This window comes from Thermobia domestica, chromosome 1 (assembly GCF_964235325.1).
Source record: "Thermobia domestica chromosome 1, izTheDome1.hap1.1, whole genome shotgun sequence".
Classification (NCBI taxonomy): Eukaryota; Metazoa; Arthropoda; class Insecta; order Zygentoma; family Lepismatidae; genus Thermobia; species Thermobia domestica.
In genome coordinates this window covers 191,996,362-192,020,499 of record NC_137454.1, presented here as the reverse complement: position 1 = coordinate 192,020,499, position 24,138 = coordinate 191,996,362, and the positions used below count along the sequence as shown (strand labels likewise).

At 33.5% G+C, this 24,138-nt stretch overlaps 1 protein-coding gene across 1 annotated transcript in view; it reads right to left on the bottom strand.

The window, feature by feature from the left end:
* The window catches only part of LOC145692325 (cytosol aminopeptidase-like), a gene marked incomplete in the record, with an annotated part of 77,431 nt that overhangs the window by 735 nt on the left and 52,558 nt on the right, over nt 1–24,138 (bottom strand). The window contains 7 exon segments of the mRNA XM_081767626.1: nt 1,549–1,698; nt 3,127–3,318; nt 6,544–6,690; nt 15,718–15,898; nt 17,387–17,489; nt 18,934–19,108; nt 22,614–22,774. Coding sequence (XP_081623752.1) covers nt 1,549–1,698; nt 3,127–3,318; nt 6,544–6,690; nt 15,718–15,898; nt 17,387–17,489; nt 18,934–19,108; nt 22,614–22,774 — 1,109 coding nt within the window.

The window sequence follows — 24,138 nt, the reverse complement described above, 5'->3', positions numbered from 1 at the left end:
GATGATGGAAGTAGCTCATGGTATTATGTTTTTATATTAGCATTTTTTTACGGGAATTAATTTCCGGTCGATCATAATTTCTATTAACCTATAAGGTATAATAATTAAACGAAAATCAAGTAAATAAAAATCAAACATAATATTTTTTCTCATTCATATTTCTAGGATAAACTTTCGTGCTTACGGGATGAAATTTAATGCACAATAAGAAATATGAAAATTACTGCTTAAACAAAGATAATTTACATATTTATTAATTTAAACTATTTCTAAAAGTAGAAGATAACACAGCTTGATTGTTAAACTACAATATGTTAATATATGAAATATGAAAACTATATCATATTTGGATTTCTCCCTATTATTACACATCCTTGTCATGATTCTCTGACTGAACTGAAAGCATAGTGGGTACAACGAATGATTGAATCTTTTTTGGAGATACTACCTACATATTCTAGTTTTCTTTTCTACATGGTGGCCCAAAAGTAGATATACACTACAGCATTGATCAAGCATAACATTCTAGCTTATAGGTTTATTTGCTTCGCCTGTTCCGAGCTTAAAATATAAGTAAAAAGACATTAAGGACAAATAATAAAGAAACTAAGTGTACCTGATAGATAACAATAAGAAATGGTATAAAATGCAATGAGCTGATCAGTACTTTACTGTATACCTACTTTTGGGCCACCCTGTATCAGGAATAAATTTTTTTAATTTTATTAGATTAACCAGAAAACTAAGAACCAAAGTCAATGGAAAGCTTTTTGTGAATGTGGAATTGAATCTTTGGGTTCCATAGGCCATAGAGTTAGTTAATCAAAGAAAATATAGTATAACAGTTTGAAACTTAAATTTCCTTTACTGCATCGCAACTAGAAATTTCAGTATTGATGTGATTGAAACAGTATTCTATCACAAATAATATACACAGATGTGTATCCAAACGAAGTATATATGAAGGTCGAAATTTACTGGATAAAATTACACTTGATTGTATTATATACGTAAAGAATCTGAACTTAATACCTCTTACGCACAGGAATATCGTTCGCTAAAAATATTTGAAATAAAATATAAGAAATAATTTATTCAATTTAAAGTTATTTTCTAGCTAAAATCATACAATGACTATCACTATAGACATCTTTACATTATTATCAAACTTGTGTTTCGCTGACTGTAGACATAGAGTTACGGAATTACTTCGTAATATGTCAACAACAAATATTAACATTGACACTGCGGAAACGGTTACAATGTTTACAAGAAAATAATGTTATGAAAGATGTATGGCTTTCTTTCTTTCAGATATTTGAGCTACAAAGCTGTAGTTATTAATTTTCAAGATATTACTATTAGCATTATATGCTGACACAAATTCTCATAATAAAGTACGATAAAGTGACTTACGGTTATGTACAACATTTACTTCGTTTTGTTGTAATGTGAAAGTTTGCTGATTTTTGTTATCCAAAACAATTCTTTTTCCTTAAATATCAATCGATACTCGACTTCTAAACATATAAAGTAAAGTAACTATACCTTTTACAGCCTTAGAATGAAGTTGCCAAAGAGGCAACCTCCACATTCTGTCTCCCGTTTTAACTCCTGCTTTCTGTAACTCATCCCATAGGGAGTCACAACACGTAAGAACTGCTGTTGCTCCGCCTTCTAGTGCTACCATTGCTGCACCTTAATTTAACAAATCAACATATTGGAATATATTAAATACTTTTTAATATATACAATATTAGAAATATTATACGATATTAATATATTATACACTTTTTTAAAAAGGAATACATACCAATTACTTATTCCGTAAGCCTATTGTGTGTCTTTGTACAGTAATACGATATATAATCTTGATGCATTCAAATCATTTAGGACAAGTACATCTGTGGAAAGTTTGAATGAAATATCTACCCATAAAATATATTCATATATTCATGCTAACCCTATACACATCACGCTCTTTTGTTTATATTGAATATGTAAAATGTTTTCTTTATCCTCTAACCCAGGGATTCTCAACCTGGGGATCACGAAGATAAGAGGAAGAGATAAATAGAATCTAATACCGGAAAATATTTTTAATTATTATTTTTAATGTTGGTTCTGATAGGCATATTTATTTTTACGCATACTGTTAAGAACAACAAAAAATAAGTCAATAAACATTTTCAACAGGTGCAGAGTTGTTTAAAAATCAATTTAAATGAAAGAGGTATGATATGAAACCAATGACAACTGCATATTGAAATACTAGAAAAATACAAATGCAACAAAACCTGCATATTGAAATACCAGAAAAATACAAATGCAATAAAACCTGCATATCGAAATACAATTAAAATTGAAAGCTAATTCGATACCTGAGCATTGTGTGATTTCAATAGTGCAGCAATGTCCGGTTCAATCTTCGTGACGCATATTATCAAGTCATTTAAAATACTCAATAACTTTTTAACAACTGTCCAAGTTTTTTAACCAAAATTAGAAATCACTTTATTTTTTATCACATGACCCAAATTAAGAGTGTTATGAAGTTTTAAAATTTTCAAATGGCCTCCATTTTGAAACAATATGACGGATCGGATTCGATATTTGTAATATGAATGAACTGACCAAATTTGGTTTCAATCCATTTCCTTTAGAGGAAGATACTGTATCCACTACATACAAGACATTGATTCTACTATTATAGAAATAGATGAATATCGTGAGATCTCAGCAATAGCTATATTAAAAATGGCACACAAGCTTATTACAAACCAGAAATTATAAGGGGGGTCGCTGCAAGAGGATGTGATAAAATGGGAGTCGTGACAGGAATTTGGTTGAGAACCACTGCTCTAACCTGTATGCATAATGTCGAAATATTGTCATGAAATTTCAAATGAAAAAATGAAATGAAATCCATGTTTTACGTCCCACGGTTATGCCGGTTAGGCTAAAGGAGACGGTCATTAAATTTCAATCTGGTATTATTTAAAAATGTTTTTTATTGACATTCTCTTAGGAAAACATGCACATTCATCAGGTACTCGTTCGTGGTTTTCAAAATATTCTACATTGAAAATGAATTTTGTTAAGTCAGATGGACCATACATTTCTTACCTGTTAGAGTAGCCATATCCATGATAACTTTAGGTTTACATGTTTCAGCATAACATAAGGCATCAGCAAGAATTAACCTCCCTTCAGCATCTGTATTGTCTATTTGAATAGTTTTGCCATTCATAGCCCTTACAACGTCCGTCTGTTTATTGGCCTTCCCACTCGGAAGGTTTTCACATAATGGAATAAAGCCTGCAAGACATGGAATTGTGCAATGATGTAAGTTATGCATCGCCACACAATGCAATTTCAAAATAATTAATAATAATAATAATAATAATAATAATAATAATAATAATAATAATAATAATAATAATAATAATAATAAATAGGGTAATAATATCTACGAATATTTAGATGTACAACTATAATTTCTAATATTTTTTTAATACATACAAACCATTAGAAAATGAAACTAAAGAGGAACACAATACAAAATAAAAGTAAATGGTAGTGCTATGTAGTGTGAAAAAACTGCAGATTTGTTAATAAGTAAAGCATTCTTGACGAAAAGGTGTCTACATAGCTATTATTTTACGAAATTCGTAATGTGGCAAAAACTGAGCTTCTGATGTTTTCGTTTCTCCCTTCATTGACTTCAATAATTATATTCTATAAGAAAGAAATATACCTAATACAAAATTATGTGATTACATAAATCAATAAGGTTAACAATATGATAGTTTATGCAATATGATATAGTAGATGCCACAGTAGTTCATATAACACAATAGTTCAACTTTATATGTAGACATTTACTAAAAGAATATATAGTAATTCCTTGACATTTCCAAGGAATGCTTCCCAACTAAAAAACATGTTTAGGAAACTTTTATATATTTAATTATTAATCATCCTTGGTGTTAAGGTTGCCAACTGACCGGTATTTTATTGGCGGAGCAGAAAATAATGTTGCTATTCTGAATGAGGCTAGTGGTCAATACAGATTTCTTGCTGGCCATATATATGACCGTATTTAAATTTTCATTTGGTATTACGAAATAAAAAATTAAAATATTGATAGTAAGACATATAAGAGAAATTTACTTAATAAATTTATTTCCGACATTTAACTTTTTCTCAAGCTCGACTACTCGTACATATTTCCAAGTTTAAAATACAATTAATCTTCATATGTTTCGAAAATTTTTAAGGGGTATAAAGGGGTAGGGGGTATACGAATATTTTGAATACTGAATATGGTTTCTAATTTCCTTCACAGTGTATTTATTATTCTTACTAGTGAATTTACAATACTTAATTCTTTATGTTTCAAATTTTGCGTCCTATAGGTCCGAACTGAGGACGCAATTTGTGAGAGAATGCCAGTAATTTTACTTTTGAGATTTTGTAACCTTACTTTGTATACATATTTGACACTTATCAAAGTACATCGGAATCATCACATATAGAATATATATATGATTATTACATTAAAATTTGATTTATGTATTTAGAAATATTTTCGCGTAAGTGCAAGAAAAATTTTGTTACTTAAAAGTTCCTTAATACTGTACAAATTTTCCTTAATAAGAAACTTTTCCATATAAACAGCCATTTTTTCCATTAGTTTTAGGTGTATTAGTAAGTGGTTAAAAAAATTAGTTCTCGTGAATATAAAAACCTTTTGTTGCAAAACCTAGTCCTATTCTAACAAAAATTATATGGATGTTCACGTGTCGTCTAGTAATGTAAGTATATATATATATATATATCCTAATTTTATCGAATTTCCTGATGTCCATTAGCCATGTACGACTTGAAAAATAACAAGTGTAACTGACTCTTATATTACTACCAATCAAACGCAAGCATCTTTTCGCAAGTTTTAAATATTAATTGGTTTAGATTAGAAGTATCTCAGAAAACAATTTCAAATACTGAACCAGAAACTGAAATTATGCCAAATAAACCTTAATTAAAGCATCTTTATTCTTCTTCTCTTAAAATTCTGAACATGAAAAAGACACAAAACAATTTACAGGTATTACTTAATGCATTAAGATATGAATTTTAATAATTATTTACTGAGTGGTGCGTCGTAACGTTTGGGAAAACTGCAAAATTTTCGTTGTTTTTCTTCCTGGAAACTTAGACGAGCACATTATTAGTCCAGAATTATTTCTTGAACTGCTACCTATTCCAGATTTATTTTTCTGGTATGAAGGAAACCAATATCCTTACTGCATAAAGTCAAAATTAATTTTTTTGGCCTGTTTGCTTCTGAAATGGAATAACTTAACTATAGAACACTATACTCTGGATTTGAGGTGGCTATACATTGAATACAAGAATAAACAAAGATGACAGGTTTTCCTGTATCATTTTTCTGGATACCACACGTTAAAAAAAAAAAAAAAAAAAAAAAAAAAATAGCAGTGGCAAGGAAATAATCCCATGCTCGGCAAAGTTGATAGAAATAGAAGATAGTTGAAGTCAACGAAATATTGCAACTTTTCCGAGTGCCATAATAGCTGTTTATTTATCTACACACACATACACACCTAGTAATTTTGCTTCCTCTACCACACGAAGACTTTCATTAAATATTTGAGCAGAACAAGGATGACGTCATGATCTATGGAAAAATCTATACTCTGATTTAGTTGTATTCACTTTTAGTTTATTTATTTATTTATTATTTTAAGAAGTAGATCATATATAAAGAATTACTAAACAAATTTTACTCATATGGTGTACGTGAACTCCCTTGTGGCTATATGGTTGGTGTACGCGATCTCAGCGCGTGAGATTCGGATTCGATTGGCGGAAGCACATGTGGTTCGGATCCCACTTTAAACTATAAGTCCACGTCTTACATACCCTCACTGCTCAACGGGACGCTAAATTTTAAACTCAACTCATTGAAAAGAACTCACCTTGCATTCGGTGCTATTGTATTCCTGTTAAAACTTAATTCACATGACGTAAGAGAAACTTGTCATACTTTTACTTTTACAAATTTTGTAAAGATTAATTTACAAAACAGACATATATGTACAGAAATTAAACATGTACAGAACTTATATATGGCGGCCTTGAAATCCATCAATCAAACTACAGGCAAATTATTACAGGGTTTCCCCAAGGCTCTATTCTCGGTCTTTACCTTTTTCTTTTGTATATAGATGATCTCTTTACTTACCTATACCATGTGTCAACTGTACTTTATTTAGATGACACTACAAGTTAGATATATGGTAAAGATAAAACTGAATTAACTAAAAATATGATTTTTAATTCTTAAAAATCTGAAAGAAGGATCTACCAACAATCTAGACTAGATTGGCTTGGCACAGGATACAACTCAATGATACAGTTGTTTGAAGCGATCACCTTCGTCTCAGTTAAGCCATACATAGTGTTGGTTAAGTTACTACATTTAAACAGAGAAGAAAAAATTGTTTACTTATGTACCTCGGACTGAAATAGGTAATTTCAACTCAGCTACAGCGCGTAAGGCTCCCACAACACATGCTGCACCACCCATATCTCCTCGCATTTCCTGCATGGAAGTAGGAGACTTCAAATTGATACCACCGCTATCAAACGTTACACCCTTACCTAAAAATGAAAAACGAAATATAAGCTAGTCTAACAGAGTATTTTGAAAAATATATACGCAAGAGATATCTTTCACACATTTTAACTTAGGAATTGTATTAATTCTAAATGGTGCCGTATCAAAAGGTTAACATTTCTAATTACTTTCACGTTATTGTTTATTCTTATGTACTTTTATGTTTATTTTAAATCACAGACAATCAATAATTAAAGCTGGAAGCACAAAAATAAGTAAAGTTCATTTCTGGGTTCATTATACATTCTTGAATACTAGAAGTTTCCAGCTCCTTTTAAAATTACAGCTTCATATTTCCATTTTAAAACAGTACAAGTCATGGAACTTCTAACCTATTATCATCAATAACATACTGTTACAACATTTTTCTGCTCCTGAAACTAATTTTAAAAACTCATTTTTAAAACCGGTACTTTCAATTCGTTTAACTCCATTTAAGTGTTCATCTCGTGACAAAATTCGGTTAATTTGAGTAATAAGGGGGGGGGGGGGAGAGAACAAGAACATCTGAAATGTGGTCATTTGTTCCAATCATGCAAAATTCAGTCAATATGCCGAAGTTCAGGTACAAATTCATGGAACATCACACAGTATTTATTTTTGACGATTGCCGCTTTACCAGGGTGGCCACTCATTTGGAATTTCAAAATTCCCTGACTTTTCCCTGATTTTTCCAGAAATTTTACCGGTTTTCCAGAAAATTTCTAGAGATATCTAAAATTGGTATATCATTGTTTTTCAAAGCTTAAACAGAAGCTACAAGTGAAATGCAATGTGGACTAGAGGATCATTATTAAAAAAAGAATCACAAAAAACACTAGCGAAGATAAATAGTCTAATTTTAATCACTTACTTGCCTAATTTTCAATTCTCCTGTGTGTTTCCACTCCACTGTAACCAACTGCTGCACAAAACGAGAAGAGGAATGTCTATCCCTATCGCTTTCCAACCTTAAGCTTAATACTAGTCACAAAAGTACACACACCTACAAATTACTGGAACGAACACTACTTTACTGAAATGTTTTAAAACCTCAAATCACAGATTTGCAGTTCACTAAAATCAAACTGAAGTTAAGACCACATCCACTTAAATGTTTTAAGACTTCAAACCAATAATCTCATCATCAATTGCAGACAGTTTCTACTTGACATCATTCAACAACTTCATTTTCTTCGCCTCGAGTTCAATAACTTTATCCTTAATGGCATTTCTCTTTTTCTGTTTCTTCTCTTCCTCTTCTTGATTCCTCAAAGACTCAACATATACTCCATGAACATTGCGGGCAGCATGGACAACCCTCTTTGTAATTGGACTCTTATCAATACCACCCACAGCTGAAATTTTATCATGTACCTGCCTGAGTGCAATTAGACTCAACTGGCTTTGATTTTCAATTAAACATTCTTTGTTGATTGAAAATCCCCTCCCCACACTAGCATTTCCATGAGATAAAAGGAGAAATTTCACAAAATCAGTCATATGTATTGAGCATGCGCCTAAATGCAGCATCTCCAACCAATGGTCATCTAATCTCTTACTTTTCCTGTCATAATTCCTCATTGCTTCCAATACAAGAAGATTTTTAGCAAAAACTTTGAATTCACCTTGGATTTCATCAGCTAATGTTCTTAAAATCCAATTTTTGGATACTACAATTTCTAGGCAATTGGACAATCTCTTTGCAGCTACAGTGTCATCCATAACAAACACACTTGGATCCAGGAAAGAAATTGCTCTTGTCAGGTTGAATTTTAGAGGTGTCCTGTCCATTATTTTCAGTATGAATTTCTGACATCCTGCGCGAGTCTTGTCGAAATTCAAGAGTCTGTCTATCCGATACGGTATTGGTTTTTCGTATAGCATCCTTTGATGTGTACCCAATGTTTACAAACTTGGCTGGCTTTAAGTTTTCGCTATTATTGAAATCAATCTTAACCAATGGCCGGCCTTCCAAAACACTATCTTTCACAAAACGAACTGCAACAGACAATACTATGGCCTGGAGCAAGTTGTAAAGGAAAGGAGCTAATGGAGCTTCTCCCTGAAATTCACGCAGGAAAGGTTCAACAGTTTTTGCTAATGTTGTGAAAAAGCCAAGTTTTGCACCAAGCAGGTTATCATTTGTGAAATGTCTTACAGTATCAAAGCTTTTGCACTGTGGTACTTTCTTCTCATCAACAGCCCACTGTACGTATTTCTTTACGTTCGGTAATATTTCCATCGCCCGGCAAGCAACGACTGAATTTTCTGTCCATCTAATGCTGCAAATTTTTTTTCGGAAACACAGAAGACCCTGTGCATCTTATGTAATCTGCACGACGAGCTGGAACGTCTTTGAATAAATTATAAGACGCCCTTAGGAATTCTTCTAATTTCCAACCTGTTGCTTGCATGGCAGCTTTAAAAGCACAATTCATAGTATGCAGCCCACAACTTCCAATATCAAGAAGAATTGGATCTGAAGGTGAACTTGCAAGATTTTTCTGCAGGTCACTTAAAAATTTGAAGTTAACATGTGGGCCATCCATCGAAACTTGAACAATTTTCTTGAGGTCCAAACCTAAGATACCATTCTTGAAACTAACTTGAATGTCTGCTGACGTTGAATGTCCGAGGAACACTGAATTTAAATATCTTGCTGACACTTGGTTTCTTTCATTGTCCCAAAACTGAATCGTAAGGTCCATTTGCTGCTTTTGCGAGACTTTGTTAAGGCTTTCATCAAACCCAATAACATAATACTTGCAAGCTTCTATTTCTTTGAGATGATCACCTTTAAAAAGTCGTCCAAGACCATGAACGATAGTATAAGCTAACTTGGTACGTTGTAATTGCATCTTACTACAAATTTCGCTATCAGGGAACATGAGCTTGAAATTTGTTAGCCAGTCGGGAAGCAGATCGGAATGACAAGTGTTGCATTACTGCCTGCAAACACCACAGAACTTCATCTTCAGTTACTGACTCAGACACTAGAAACGACTTCATAACATTAGCATGTTTATTTTTAATAGATTCTTCGGAAGCCACCAGCATCTCTTTACTTACAACCAGTTCTTCAGCGGGACAAGAAGGACCTGGATTCTGACCACTACATTCCACTGCATTCTTTTGCTGACAAAAAGTTGTTATCGGCCGAGTTGCTACAGAGTTCTTCACAGCTGCAGTGTGTTTTTTGCCTTCCATGTGGCTAATAATAGCCCGTTTCCCCATGTTCTGAGGCTAAAAGTATTTCTGCAAATCTTACAGAATGCAGCATTCTTGTTGTCCTTCACAGCAGAAAGCCACAATGAGAAATTTGGGTTGGACAGCCAGTCGTTTGAAAAAGTAGCTTTTTTTAGACATGATTGAGACGCAAACTGAAATGAAAAATAATAATATGAATATGAGTGTACAATTCATTCACATCAGAAATTAATATATATAACAACAACAGTAAAATAAGCACACTGTCTATTGTTTCTCATTGCTCAACGTTATTACTGAATTTGGTATACCGAAAAAGTTAGATTAATAAGATGTGTTTAAGCGAATCCCAAAGCAAAGTCCGCGTAGGAAAATACTTGTCCGCAAGCACATTGAGAATGGTCTGAAGCAAGGAGACGCTTTGTCGCTATTATTATTAAACTTTGTCCTGGAGTATGCTATAAGGAAATTAAAGGATAGCAACCAGGGCCTAGAGCTAAAAGGTGTTCACCAGGTTATGGCATATGTCTATGATGTAAATCTGATAGGGGAAGATAAAGGAACAATAGAACGAAATGCAGAGATTTTATTAAACGCTTGCAGGGAAATGGGATTAGAAGTAAACGCAGATAAAACTAAATACATGGAAGTTCGCCGGAATCGTGATCATGCAAATTGCAAATGCGTCAAGATTTGGTACCCGTAGCCCCTTTAGCTTTTAGTCTGTGAATATTTTGGATACAGATAGACAGGGAGACACGCGCATTAAATATATAGATGAGGCTTGTTTTGCAAAAGTTATTTTGAAACTGGGAATTAATTAACAACTTATATTTTTAATTCCATGCATGCTATTATATGTTATTACTGTTAGAAAGACAGTAAATACTACAACCTTATTCTGCGACATTTAAAGAAATACTTTTGCAGCTTCCCGAAACATGTTCGTTGCCATTAGGTACAATTTTCACTTTCTTGGAATACATCAAAACTCAACAATACTTAGAATCACTCCCCACTTCAGTTATGTAAAATAATTCTAAAACCTAAAATTATGTTGAATTCACTAAATTTAATTGTATATATAAAATTGTACCCCTAAACCAGTGGCGTATGCTGGGATTGACTTGGGCTATCACTAGACCTAGCAGATCCGGACAATAAGGCTAGTTGATTAAATGTTAACTTCACTAACAGTGCAGTCTTTTCTGTAGTTTTATTACACATTTCGAAGAATTAGCACTAGCAACTGTCTAGTTCACTTTAGATATTGGCTTCAGTGATAGCTTTGATAGCCCACAATATACGCTACTGCCCTACACTCGTATATTACACTGCAAAACAATGCCGCGTCTTTGACGTGGGAGACCCGGGTTCGATTCCTGGCGGGAGCTCATGTGGTTCGTATTCCACGTTAATCAGTAGGTCCATGTCTCATATAGCCTCACTGCTGAACGGAATGTTAAACTCAAAAAAATCAAATCAAAATATCCCTTACTAGTAGAAAGAAGAAAAGACATTTTAGGAACTGTCGATTTTTGTGCAATTAAAGAATAACTTGTGAACAGTGTTTCTTCCAGACATGTTTTTTGGGGAGCACTGCCCTCTGAAGCTCTGAGAGTTCCCCCCGAAGAAGACCAAAATAACAGTCTATCATATAATAATAAACAGAATAGTACCTGCAGTGCCCCTCCGGAATACTAAGTGTGCCCCCGGAACATTGTTTCTGAAAGAAACACTGCTTGTGAAGGACTTTTTTTTTTTTTTTTTTTTTGCGAAATTTTCTCAGTTCCAAAGCGGCTGAGTAACATATCGAGCCCTTGTAAGAAGAAATGAAAGTACACTCGAATTCTGGCGTGCTAATAGGTTAATTTTTGAGCCATTTTTCGTGGCAATTAAAACGCAATTCTTGTAGCTTTCTTAACTGCACGGGACGTACTCACGGAGCAGCAAATATTTTATGGCACCATTTTTATTCTATGAACTGTTAATACATACAAAAACTTTTTATTTTCAAAGGAAACTATATACATTAATGGGTCATTTCAAAAAAGTGGGGGGGCAACTGCCCCTTGCCCCCCTAATCGACGCCCATGAATCAGCCATCCGTTATTCTCTTTACATATTTAGAAGCGAATAGTTTATATAGGACGAATCAACATTTACGCAATGTTACAATCAATATGCATGCTTATTTCCTCAGACCAAAACAAATCTGTACTAGAATTTAGGATCGAAAAATCGAATGTAACGGAAACTCAAATACGAATACGAACAATACGCGAAAAGGTCGATAAACGGCTCAAAATTACAGAAAATAAATCCAACCCATCACAGAAATGTCGTTTTACATAATATTTACAAATCATTGACATTGGAAAAATTCATAAAAATTATCAGTGTATATTTTATCACTCCTACGGGTGGTTACGCGCGTTAACGAAAACTGACACGTTAATCATACATAAGGTATACACAATAAATTCACACACCACGACAGGAACCTTGGGCAACTCAGGGACACGAACCCCTAAATTCCAGTAAAATTATTGCTTTTAATTATTCTTTTGTGATTCCAGGCCCCCGGGCATCTAACAACGTATGTTGTTGGCAAGCAATAATTCCATTGTTAAAAACAATAAATTGAAACTTTCAGTTAAATATTATTTTATAATGTAAAATGAATTAAAATATAACCGTATTGAATTACAAATGCGTAGTTATGTGCAGATATACTGAACTTAGACCGAAATCGTTTAAAATAAAGATATTTTATATTTGAAATTAGGCCTATTATACTGACGCACAGTCCTTTACAAATTGTTAGTATACTTTTATATCATAGTGTTGTTTTAAAACTCTTATACAGCTCATACACGAGCGATAAGCTGGTTTTTCTTATTGTTCATTCACAGAATGAGCAAAGATCATCCCACATGCAGTGTTGAATTCAGAGGTGCCCCGGGGACATTTCCCCCGGTAATAAAAAATCCCTCTCCCCGAAGACACATAAGAAAATTCACAAGATATTAATATTGGTATGATTTTCTCCAACATATCCATCCAGCATTATCCCCCCCCCCCGGAGAAAAGTTTCTAAATTCAACACTGCTCACACGGGTTTTTCGCAGACCGTCAACTTGGCGGCGCAAAACGGGGGGAGGGGGCGCGGAAGCGTAAAATCGCATTATTTTTCTTTAGGAAATTTTCACGAATTTTTTGTGACCTTAGTTTTCAAGGTATCATATTCAAATTTTGCATACGTATTCTGTAGACCTTTGACTATTTTTCATGGAAATATGAAATTTCCATGCTACGAACCCGTCATCACTACCTCAGCATATTTTTCACTATGTTGTAATTGAACAGTACTATACATCAATCATGAACAAAGGCGTTCACAGAAAATTTCGCAGGGAGGGTGAAGAATACAAGCTTCCTTAATAAGTATAATCTTTTAATTTGAAAGCATAACTTCCTATTATAGAAATTATTATTAACCTATGCAATTTTCCAGAGTGGTCGACTGACCCTTACCCAACCCTCTTGCACGTAACTAAAAGATACCGTCTTTAATGGTCACACAGGCCTACATGTAAGAATAGTTAGACCTATCTACATCCTTATTGCAAACAGTGTATCACAAAAATTCAGTAGGCACACCCGTATGGCTCTATAAAGTTACGTGTTTTCATTACTAACAATTCAAAGTACTCACAAAGCTGAACACAAACAAAAAATAAATAAATAAATAAATAAAAATAAAAGATAAATAAAAATAGATAAATGTATAACTTCGCTGTTGTTACAAGCCACACGACGTGTGATCCCCCTCTCACACGCAAACATAAAACAGCACAATCGTGATTCGTATGTATTCTGAAATAACTCTTAAAGTTTCATATATTTTTAATAACTGCATATGCATAATCTATCTTTACTTACCTCCTTAATCCTCAACCTCTTAAATCCAGCTGCCAGATCACAAGGTCCAAAACACACGCGTAGCACGTTTAAATACCACACAATTTCACACAAGCACACATCGATGCGGCGGGCGTAGCTAACGTACATTATATATATATACTGAACCGGATGGTTAGCGCGTGTGCGTACGATGCACGTAGTCCCGGGTTCGATTTCTTGTGGACACTCAAAAATTTTGGTGTTGGCCCAGAGAGTATGGAGAGGACAATTATGGAGCTACCTGTATTAAGAAGTAGTGGACTTCGGTCTAGAAAGCCGGCATTAACAACTTTAGGTAGGCCCGGGTCCCAAAGGTTTTGTCGTGCCAGCAGTGGTGTGCGGTGGTTATGCAACCGGGGAACAGGTCGACATAGATGGGAAATATTGTGTAACAAAACAACGGAACTGAAGTAAATAAGCACTATTAAAATGTGCTTTTAAGAAATGAGAAAATTTTGTTTGTAGCTGATTTTTTTTTTTTTTTTTTTTTTTTTTTTTTTTTTTTTTTAGAGCAGTAGTACATGCAGTAGCGGAATTGGGTGTAAAAACTAGGGGGAGGGGAATGCCATTACTTCAAGTTGCTGGTCAAAAAGTCAAAAAGTCAAATATCTGTTAAAAAAAAAAAAAAAAAAAAAAAAAAGCATGGCCAATTAATCGTGTGTCGCAAAAAGTACTACCGCCACTAAGTACAAATGCATGTGGAATCCACACAGTTTTTGATTCCACATAGAAATACACGCATTAACCAAAATTCCACACATTTTGTGGAATTCGATTCGGAACTCTTCCGGCAGAAATACTCAACTATCGTTCAGCCTTTATATTAATCACGTGACTACCAAAACGGGATGCAGGGGCGCAGCCTCGAGCGAATTCTAGAAATCGAGCAGCCATCGAACATAACAAACATAACAAGTGTGCTAATTACAAAATCGTCCCGATTTCGCTCCAGCTCAATTCATGGGCAGCACTAAATGACAAAAGAATATGAAGAAAGTATGCGCAGCCCAAACCAACAGAGCAAGATAAACGAAACCTGGAACGAAGGAGAAATCTGGGGGCGAAGCCCCCAGCGACCAAAGCTATTTTGTATATAAATAAACCGGCTAAATGGCTAGGAATACAGCAGAACGTAAATTTTCCCCCGAGTAAAAATTCCATGTTTTTCATCAAAATTCCCTGACTTTTCCCGGTTTTCCAGGTTTTCCAGGTGAGTGGCCACCCTGTTTACTTTCTTTAAAACTGTAAACCATGGCCTTGTCATTTGGAAATTTGATGCTTCGTTTGGGTACCTTATTCGCAGCACCAACTTTCATATTCGGCAAGACTATAAAATACGAGTGTGGAATCATTTCTGGATTTTTTCAACATATCGACGTAATTGCTCTTTTGCTTTCCTTCTGCTCCTCTGTTAGTATGTAAGGGACTACTTTTTGCATTGAGTTGAGCTTCTAAATGTGGTTTTATAGATTGCTTTTATCATACGCACGATGAAGCATACGCCTCATTCAGAATTAAAATTCGTTTGATTCTCCATCTTAGTATACCCCGTTTCTCAGCAAAGTGCAAGATAAATCTTTCTTTAGCAGATATGAAAAATCCTGCATATTTGAACTTATTGGAATACATCATGGAACATCTTGTGTATATTAAACAAGCTCAACAATTGGCGCTATTGGATGTTGAGGGGTGTCAAATACAACATCACTAAGTGTATCATACACTGTATATTTATAAGTTAACTGTGTAGCAATATTGACAAGCACAACTGGTTTTGTTATCCATTACATTGCTGCTCAACTGCCAATTTGGTCGAGTAAACTCATTGTATCTTAGTTATATAGACGGATTCTTACCTACAAGAGCTAACGAAGGACTTTCGCTCTGTATTCCGTTATAAGCCAATTCCAGAAAAACAGGCGGCTCACATGACCCTTTGGCAACACTTAGAAATGCCCCCATACTTTTATTTTTGGCCCAAGCTTCATCCCTAACTTCAACTTGAATTCCAAGTTTTCCTAAAACGTCAAGTGCATTCTAAAAAGAAATAAATTACATTAGAAAAAATGAAACCTTGAACAATATAACATATTATAGATAGTCAAATGAAATTCTTCGGACGGACATAAAATTTCTTACAGAAACAAGTGTACCAGTTAGATTAAAATTAAAGCAGCAGGAAAGACGTTCACGAAAGAACATCGAAGTTCCTCAGTGTAGACAAACATGAAGTAGCAAAAATTCGTAGTAGAATAAATAATCATAGTTTAGGTATGTATGATATTTTAAGACAGACGTAGCTAGAACTTTTCATATGGGTGTGTACAAGGATAAAGTACTCCAATCCTATCATTATAATGTTCTCCTGTGTTTATTTTATTGTGTTTTAATTGAATTAAAGATCAGATAAAATATTACTTCAATGAATTGAATAATTACAGATATTTAAAAAAAAAAAAAACAGAACGTGTAGCAATTAAAGAAAAGAAAATCAAACCATTTTATACATCTATTGAAAAAGTCTAATATATTGAAAAATATGTAATTTTTGTTCATTGTGGTAAAATTTTGTTAGTGTATGCACAAGCACACCCGGCACAACCCCGTAGCTACGTCAAAGTTTTGAGAGGGCGACTTATGATCCGATCTATCTGGCGAACTGGTGATATTTTTATTGCAAGATTGTATCGATGAACAAAGTAAAAGTGAAACTGTTGGAAGATTAGAAAGTTTCAACCAACTAATTACATAGTCAGATCCTCATGTGAACTTCATATTTCCTGTAAATTGAAGAATACGAAGGACATCGAACTCAAAACCGATGAACAAGTACAAAAAAAGAGACTGCAGCATTTTGTTCTCAAGTTTGAGTTTGAAATCAAGCATTGCCTAATCAGCAAATAACAGTGCGAGACATATGTCTCAACGATGGGAGTTTTGACGAATAAGTAAACTTCTTTGTACGTTACAAACATCTGGTGAGTTTCACTTGATTTCCCTAACAATTGGAGGAGGAGGAGGAGGTGGTGGTGGTGGTGGTGGTGGTGGTGGTGGTGGTGGTGGTGGTGGTACTACTACTACTACTACTACTACTACTACTACTACTACTACTACTACTACTACTACTACTACTACTACTACTACTACTACTACTACTACTACTACTACTACTACTACTACTACTACTACTACTACTACTACTACTACTACTACTACTACTACTACTACTACTACTACTACTACTACTACTACTACTACTACTACTACTACTACTACTACTACTACTACTACTACTACTACTACTACTACTACTACTACTACTACTACTACTACTACTACTACTACTACTACTACTACTACTACTACTACTAATAATAATAATAATAATAATAATAATAATAATAATAATAATAATCATGTCTATCATTGTGGCAAGCGTAAGAAAAATTCATTAAATTTTGATTCTTTAACTAACAGAAAATAAATATGTATATTCTAAATTTGGAATTGATATATTTAACTTACTTGAGCAAATACTGTTGGTGTCATAAAATTGGCTGGTGTTTCCATCAAAGATCGGGCATAGTTTTGTGCTCTAGCTTTTATCAAGCCTTTCTCCCATGCTGCACTATAAGTAACAATGTACATATTTAATTAATGTTTTGTGTAATTATTCTAAAAGCAATCTTGCGCGCTATGCATTGAATTTCCGTATGTAACCTCCAAAAAACGACTTATCAAGACCAGTCTGCAATTAAATCAAAAAAAGTATAAAGATCTTCCTATACCGAACACAATTTCCATTCCTTTTAATTATATGAATGTGACGTAAAAAAGATAAGAAATTATTTAAATATGTGATAAGAAATTATTTAAATATTATTTAGATAAATATTATAAAAATCTAAGTCATAAATTAATCGATGTATAAATTATTTTTATTACATTTCCTCCAAACATTCTCCTAACACTTCTTTTCAACATATGTTTCATATACACGTATATCAAAATTATAAAGTCTTAAATATCAGTAATATATATATATAAAATAATGACAAAACATATACAAGGATAACGATATAAAATATCAAAAAGAGACCACAATATTAAACTCTTAATCTTCTTCATAAAATATAACAACATAATATATCTTCGTAACTAAAATACTATAGATATGCATAAAATAGATATGCATATTTTAAATATATCTACCATTTTTCTTTCTTCTTCTTTTTTTTTTTTTTTTTCTTCTTGTAAAGACCCACGCTGTCATCTATGTGTTCAATTTGTACGAAACAAAAGGATGAAAATCTGAATTGGGGACAAAAATTGAAAGTGACAGTAAATATTTTTAATGTAGCTTCGTATATCTAGTACTGGTTTTAAGCACTGCCCATACAAAACACTCGTTAAACTTTTTTGCAACATTAATGCTTTATAAACAAGGCGTTCCTCATGGCTATTCTTTTTTTGGTCAAAACAACCTTATTCATACATTGTACTTTTTGACAGTCATCACTTTAGAAAACAAATATTTGGGAACATCTTAAAATTAAATGGAATGAATCGAATTCCAAATTAGCTTCTTCAAGAAAAAAGATCGTGAAGTACAAATACCAAACTTCATACACAATTTCATAGTATACATTTTTGCCAAACTCTTGTTTCGTCCTTTTTTATAACAGTGTTTGCTGTTGAACCTTGCACAGGTATCAAAGAATAATAGTGAAGAGTTAATGTCAGGAACTTGATATTCCCTTCCACAACATCCCTCTCAAAGGCCCTGTTGACAGCCCAATGAACTTGGACTGTTACAACGAAGTCTACAACATCGTCCTCAATGCCTATGGTAAACCTGTACGGAGGAATTGGATGGAATTTCTATATATGTGTTCAATGTAGTTTGTTGCAGTGGATATTGCAATGTCAGGCGATAGTCCATAATACTGGTGGTACGGCGCGGCTACGGCACGGCTTTTCATAGGATAAGTACACTTTAAAACTCGGTCGGACATAAACCGAACAAATTTCTGTAGTAATTGCTTATTACCATACTTAAAGAATATATATACCTGTCGCTTCCTGGAACTACACATAGTTCTGGAATCACTTTATGCTTTTCTTGATTTTTTAGTTCCTGGTAACACCAAAGACTTAAAGCAGCTCCTTCAGCTGTGGCTTCGGCGTCATTGCAGTTGTCAAGCACAACTTTCGCTACTTTCAAGTTCTGCAGTTCCCTGCAACCAGCTAAAAAGTGGAAAAGAATGAGGAAAAGAAAAATCTGTTACAATATTCTAAAACTTTTTCTATTCTATATCTAATAATTAGGATTAGGATAGATTTTCTATATAAATAGAGTAATGTACATACCTGGCATATAAATTATTTATATTAAAGGACAATGATTGCGGCTCCTGTAGAATAAAATGGAGCCTTTTATTATCCACACTACCTTCAGAATGAAGCAACCAGATGTCACCTAGATTCCTGTTGTTCTTGCATAGTTTCAGTTAAATATCTATAGACAACAACTCAACTCTTTGTATATACTTTACTCTTATATATAGGTAAGTACTTTAATACAACATGAAAACCTTACCATATTGTGAGAATCGGTTGCAGAACGAAGATAATCTTACGTAAATTCATAAACCTTAGAAGGAAACTTAAGTTACTACGTTTAGATATTCAGTTCCTGAAACTATGCAAGAACAACAGAAACGTTAAGTGACAGCCGGTTACTTCGTTCTCAGGGCACTGTGGATCACAAGAAGTCTCCAAATTCTCTTACAGGAGATGAAATCATTGTTCTTTAATATAAATAATTTATATGCCAGGTACGTACATTACTTTATTTGTATATAAAAGCATATAATACAACATGAAAACCTTAACATATTAGAGTAGATTTTGCCTCACTTGCTTATTTTGCCCCAGAAGTGAAAATGTCAATTTGAAGAGATTATTACTTTTTTAATGTTTTTTTTAAACCTCAGTTAGTGCATTTATTTTTATATTGCCTATACAGCAAGTGCCTATTTTGAACATTAGCACCTTTTGCTCGTTTGTCAATAAAAAGTCTTTTTCTATCGATAAAAGTAGTATCTTTGTAATATAGTGTAGGGTCTAAGAATATTTATGATGTATATACATATAACTTATATTTATGATGTATATACATGTAACTTGTAGAAAATTTGCTTCTCATCTGGTTGGTAAATAAAATAGACGAGAACAAAAAGGCTCTACGAACGCAAAAACATCCTCTGACCAGTCTATATTAATTGTAGTTAATCAACATTCCCGAGGTAAGAGAATCTCTTGAAAAGGACACTGTGGCTAATGATATTACAGGATTTTATCCAAAAATGGAAATCAATTTGAGAATTGTGTTAGAACCAGTTAGGGATTACGTTTTTTCTCTCCTTTAAACTTCAAAAAATTTTGAACATCTGTAGGTGCTAAAAAGGAGGAAACGAGGAAGAAAAACAGCAGTGGTGTTTCAAGGGGTAAATATACCGAAAAACCGGATTATTTTCATAGTTTCTGATAATACCTAAATATATTAAATAATTCCTTTATTTAAAACGATAATATCTTCACTTCTGTATTACTTACATAATGGACTTTACAATTTCCCGATTGGCAATAGAACGTGCTCAGATTATAGGAAAGAAGAAAAGTATAGTGACGTAAACCGAAAGGAATACAACTCAAGTTGTCCTATATTCGTTATTATTGTAATTTTCTTTGTGTAATGTTTGTGTAATGTTCTTTATATAATTTGTTTATGCGGTACTCAAATCACAGAGTATTTCAGTTTCTCAAACTTTTACATGAAAGTTTAGTTTAGCCCTTACTCTCCTGCACTTAAATATTTATATATTTAACTTAGCCCTTAAATATTTAACTTAGATTTCATAGTGAAAATTACTGGCAAGAAAGTCGAAGATACAAATTTCGATTTCCACTATTTTCACCCCCTTTTACTCTTTGAAATCTAATGTACTTTTACCTACAGTATGCTTTTGGTTAACCTTTTATTATTATTATTATTATTATTATTATTATTATTATTATTATTATTATTATTATTATTATTATTATTATTATTATTATTATTTCTCTATCTACGTCTTTTTGATTATCCAAAGCCTTTGAATTGGCTTCAGTAACTATAGACTCAATTAAAACTAATTTTTCTTGTCCTAGATATAGCCAGTTGAAAATATAATCTCTTCTATTCGGTGAATATATATATATATAAACTGTGTATTACAAATAACCTTTCCTGCAAAATCTTCGAGCATCACAACACACACGAGAAATCTTACAAATTAGGCTTTCCTCATCCATACCCATCCTCTTCGTTTGAATGGCCATTTTTAAATGTTTGAATCACTCTCCCCTCATACATCTCTCAAATTTTACATAAGCGACTTAAACCGAACCCTTACTATTTAATACGATAATCACAAAATATTTCAATCTATCAATCATGATAAACAACCTCTAGTGTTGAACCTCTACCTCTTTCTGATCATATGATTTGATTTTATAATCTAATATTATTGACTGATTCATTTGAGTTTAGCGTCCCTTTCAGCAGCGAAACTATATGAGACGTGTACCTACAGCTTAACGTGGGATCCGAACCACTTGAGCTCCCGCCGGGAATCGAACCTGTGCCTTCCGTGCCAAAGAAGCGTATGCCAACCATACCCACAAGGCAGCTCTCCCTCTAGTATTATTCTCCCTTACTACGTAAACAAAATGCAATCGACACTCCTTTCAACCACCAACCTACGTTGATATTTTCAATGACACAATTCATTTCAATGACATTATTTTGAAACTTCAATTCATTTCATCCAATTATTTATTTTGCTGTCTTCCATGCATCTTCTGCCACCCACTAAATACCCTTAAAGTAAACTTGCCAAATGATGAAAGTTCTCCCCTACCTTTTATTCTGACATACTTACTAAGCTCACTTCAGATGAATCTCAAAGAATCTTATCTGCGATTTTGCGACAAAAATCGACTTGAACGATCCCACAATAGACATCTTACAGTGTATCAAAACACAGTCTTATAGACAATTCCCACAACAGCCAAATCCCAAATGCAATCTACTATCTAAAATCAAACTTGAAAGTCCTTAGACTTACAGTTCTAAACGCTGGCAGCCCAAGGAAAGCATCTACAGGCTAGTCATTCTATCTTCTAGCTTGGCAGAGATAAAACGTGTATATAACTCTCAGTTTGTCATTGCTCTATTCTTATGTAATATGCAAACAAGAAAGATGCACCAAAACGGATTTCAGTAGTTAAAAACGGTGCTCTCGAATTGCATGAATGTTCCGTATAGAATGGACAAAGTTTACACCTTCTAGACTACTTCAGGTCTTCACGTACTTTAAATATAGCCCAACTTATCTTAAAGGTCCTCCATAGCACATTCAAGATATCATTCATCTCTTATTCATTTTTCCATTAGTCTCCATTACTAACAGACACTATTCTACATTCGTCTGTATAGATATAACAATCTTCTTCATTTCTTTCTGACTATCCATGGTCTCAGGGAATTCCTTCGTGTAGTAATTATTAGACTTTTACCATAATCTTAGGACTTCAGAAGAGTTCCTCAACATCCACTAAGAACTTCAAATGTTAATAAGAGGAACACACTTTCCCAACTTAAACTTTTTTGTACTATTTACTCTAGAATTACTCTCTCTCAACTCACCTGCCACTGCTGCCCTAATGTTCTCCTTCTTGTCATCCACATTTTCTTCCTCATTATAGCCGGCAGTATCTGAGCCCAGATTAACAACTGCTATCGAAGAGAAGTCTTCGTGTAAGCCAAATAATAGACGAGCCTCGCCTTTCTTTGGAGCTACATTTGTCCTGTTGATGGAATAAAGCACCAAATGACAATCCTTCAAAATACACATACATGACAATCCTTCAAAATACACATGCATACACTCAAGAACTATCAAAAAGCACTATAGGACCCCAAAACTTCCTTTTAGTTTACCCTTATACAATCATTTGAATTATATATGTTAAAGATTTGTTATCTCCTTGCTTTTGGTATTAAGATTTAGTTATTATTTATTAGTAGTTCAGTCATTGTGTTTTATGATGTTTTTACTTAGAACTTCAATGGAAATATTGAAACTCCAAATTACAATTGAGTTGATATTGTCAATTGAATTGATATTGTCGATAACTGAGATACGGTAAAAAAAAATTATCCGTTGGATATTATGTCAACTTGACAAAGTTTCAGCATCAGTAAGAGCGTTATTGTTTTCGATATTATTGAGTGCCTGAGCTACATCTATTTTATGCTTCTCTTTGACTTCACATCGCATCAACGTATTCAAGTAGCGAATTCTGGAAGACCAATTTCATAAAAAGTTAAATTATTATTCCAAAATGTCAAAGTCAGATATTAAGAAATATATTAGTTTAAGAAAGGAAAACTTAACAAAATAATAATAATAATAATAATAATAAAATAAAAAATAAAAAAATAAAAATAAATCCGCGAAATAAGTGAGTCTCCGTTAATAACTACATTTAATTTGTTGTTTACGGTGTACTGAACTCAACATAATTTATCTCTTTTCGGTCCTAAAAGATGAAAACCTAAAGCCTTTCCTCTATGAATCATTCACTCTATATATAAACTGTTACAATCCTATGTAAACAGTTACATGTTCCTTAATCTCGTGATTCTACTTCCACTACATCTCATTATTTCTTTTCTTTAGTTTTTTCTTTCCTTTTTCTGAGTTTAATGTCTCGTGATTAAGCACTGAGGCTAAGGCAGAGAGACGGTGATGATGAAATCGATGAGAATGGTGGAATGAAGAAAATGGAAGAACTCTGAAAAAACTCACGCACCAGAAAGCCCATTTGAAGTGGGCTGGGATCGAACCAGGCAACAGAGGTGAGTGTCTGAGTTACTGCTGTCCCCTCATGATTCTAATTACCAGTCCACAACAACTTGTTGCGCACAATTCTACATTCCATAGTGGTGGCTCCTAAGAGGTAGTCACATAAGTAAAAATTTAAATGTTATTGCGATAAGCTAAGGGAACAAAGCTTACCTAACGCACTTTCTAAAGTTGCATAAATTTTCTTTCCTTCAGATTGTAGCAATAAAATTTATTTTTTCGCCGATGTGACTTTCCTTACCATATTCAAATATTATACACTAAGAACTACGGGTTATTTAGTCCTTTTAGCTGCCTTAAACA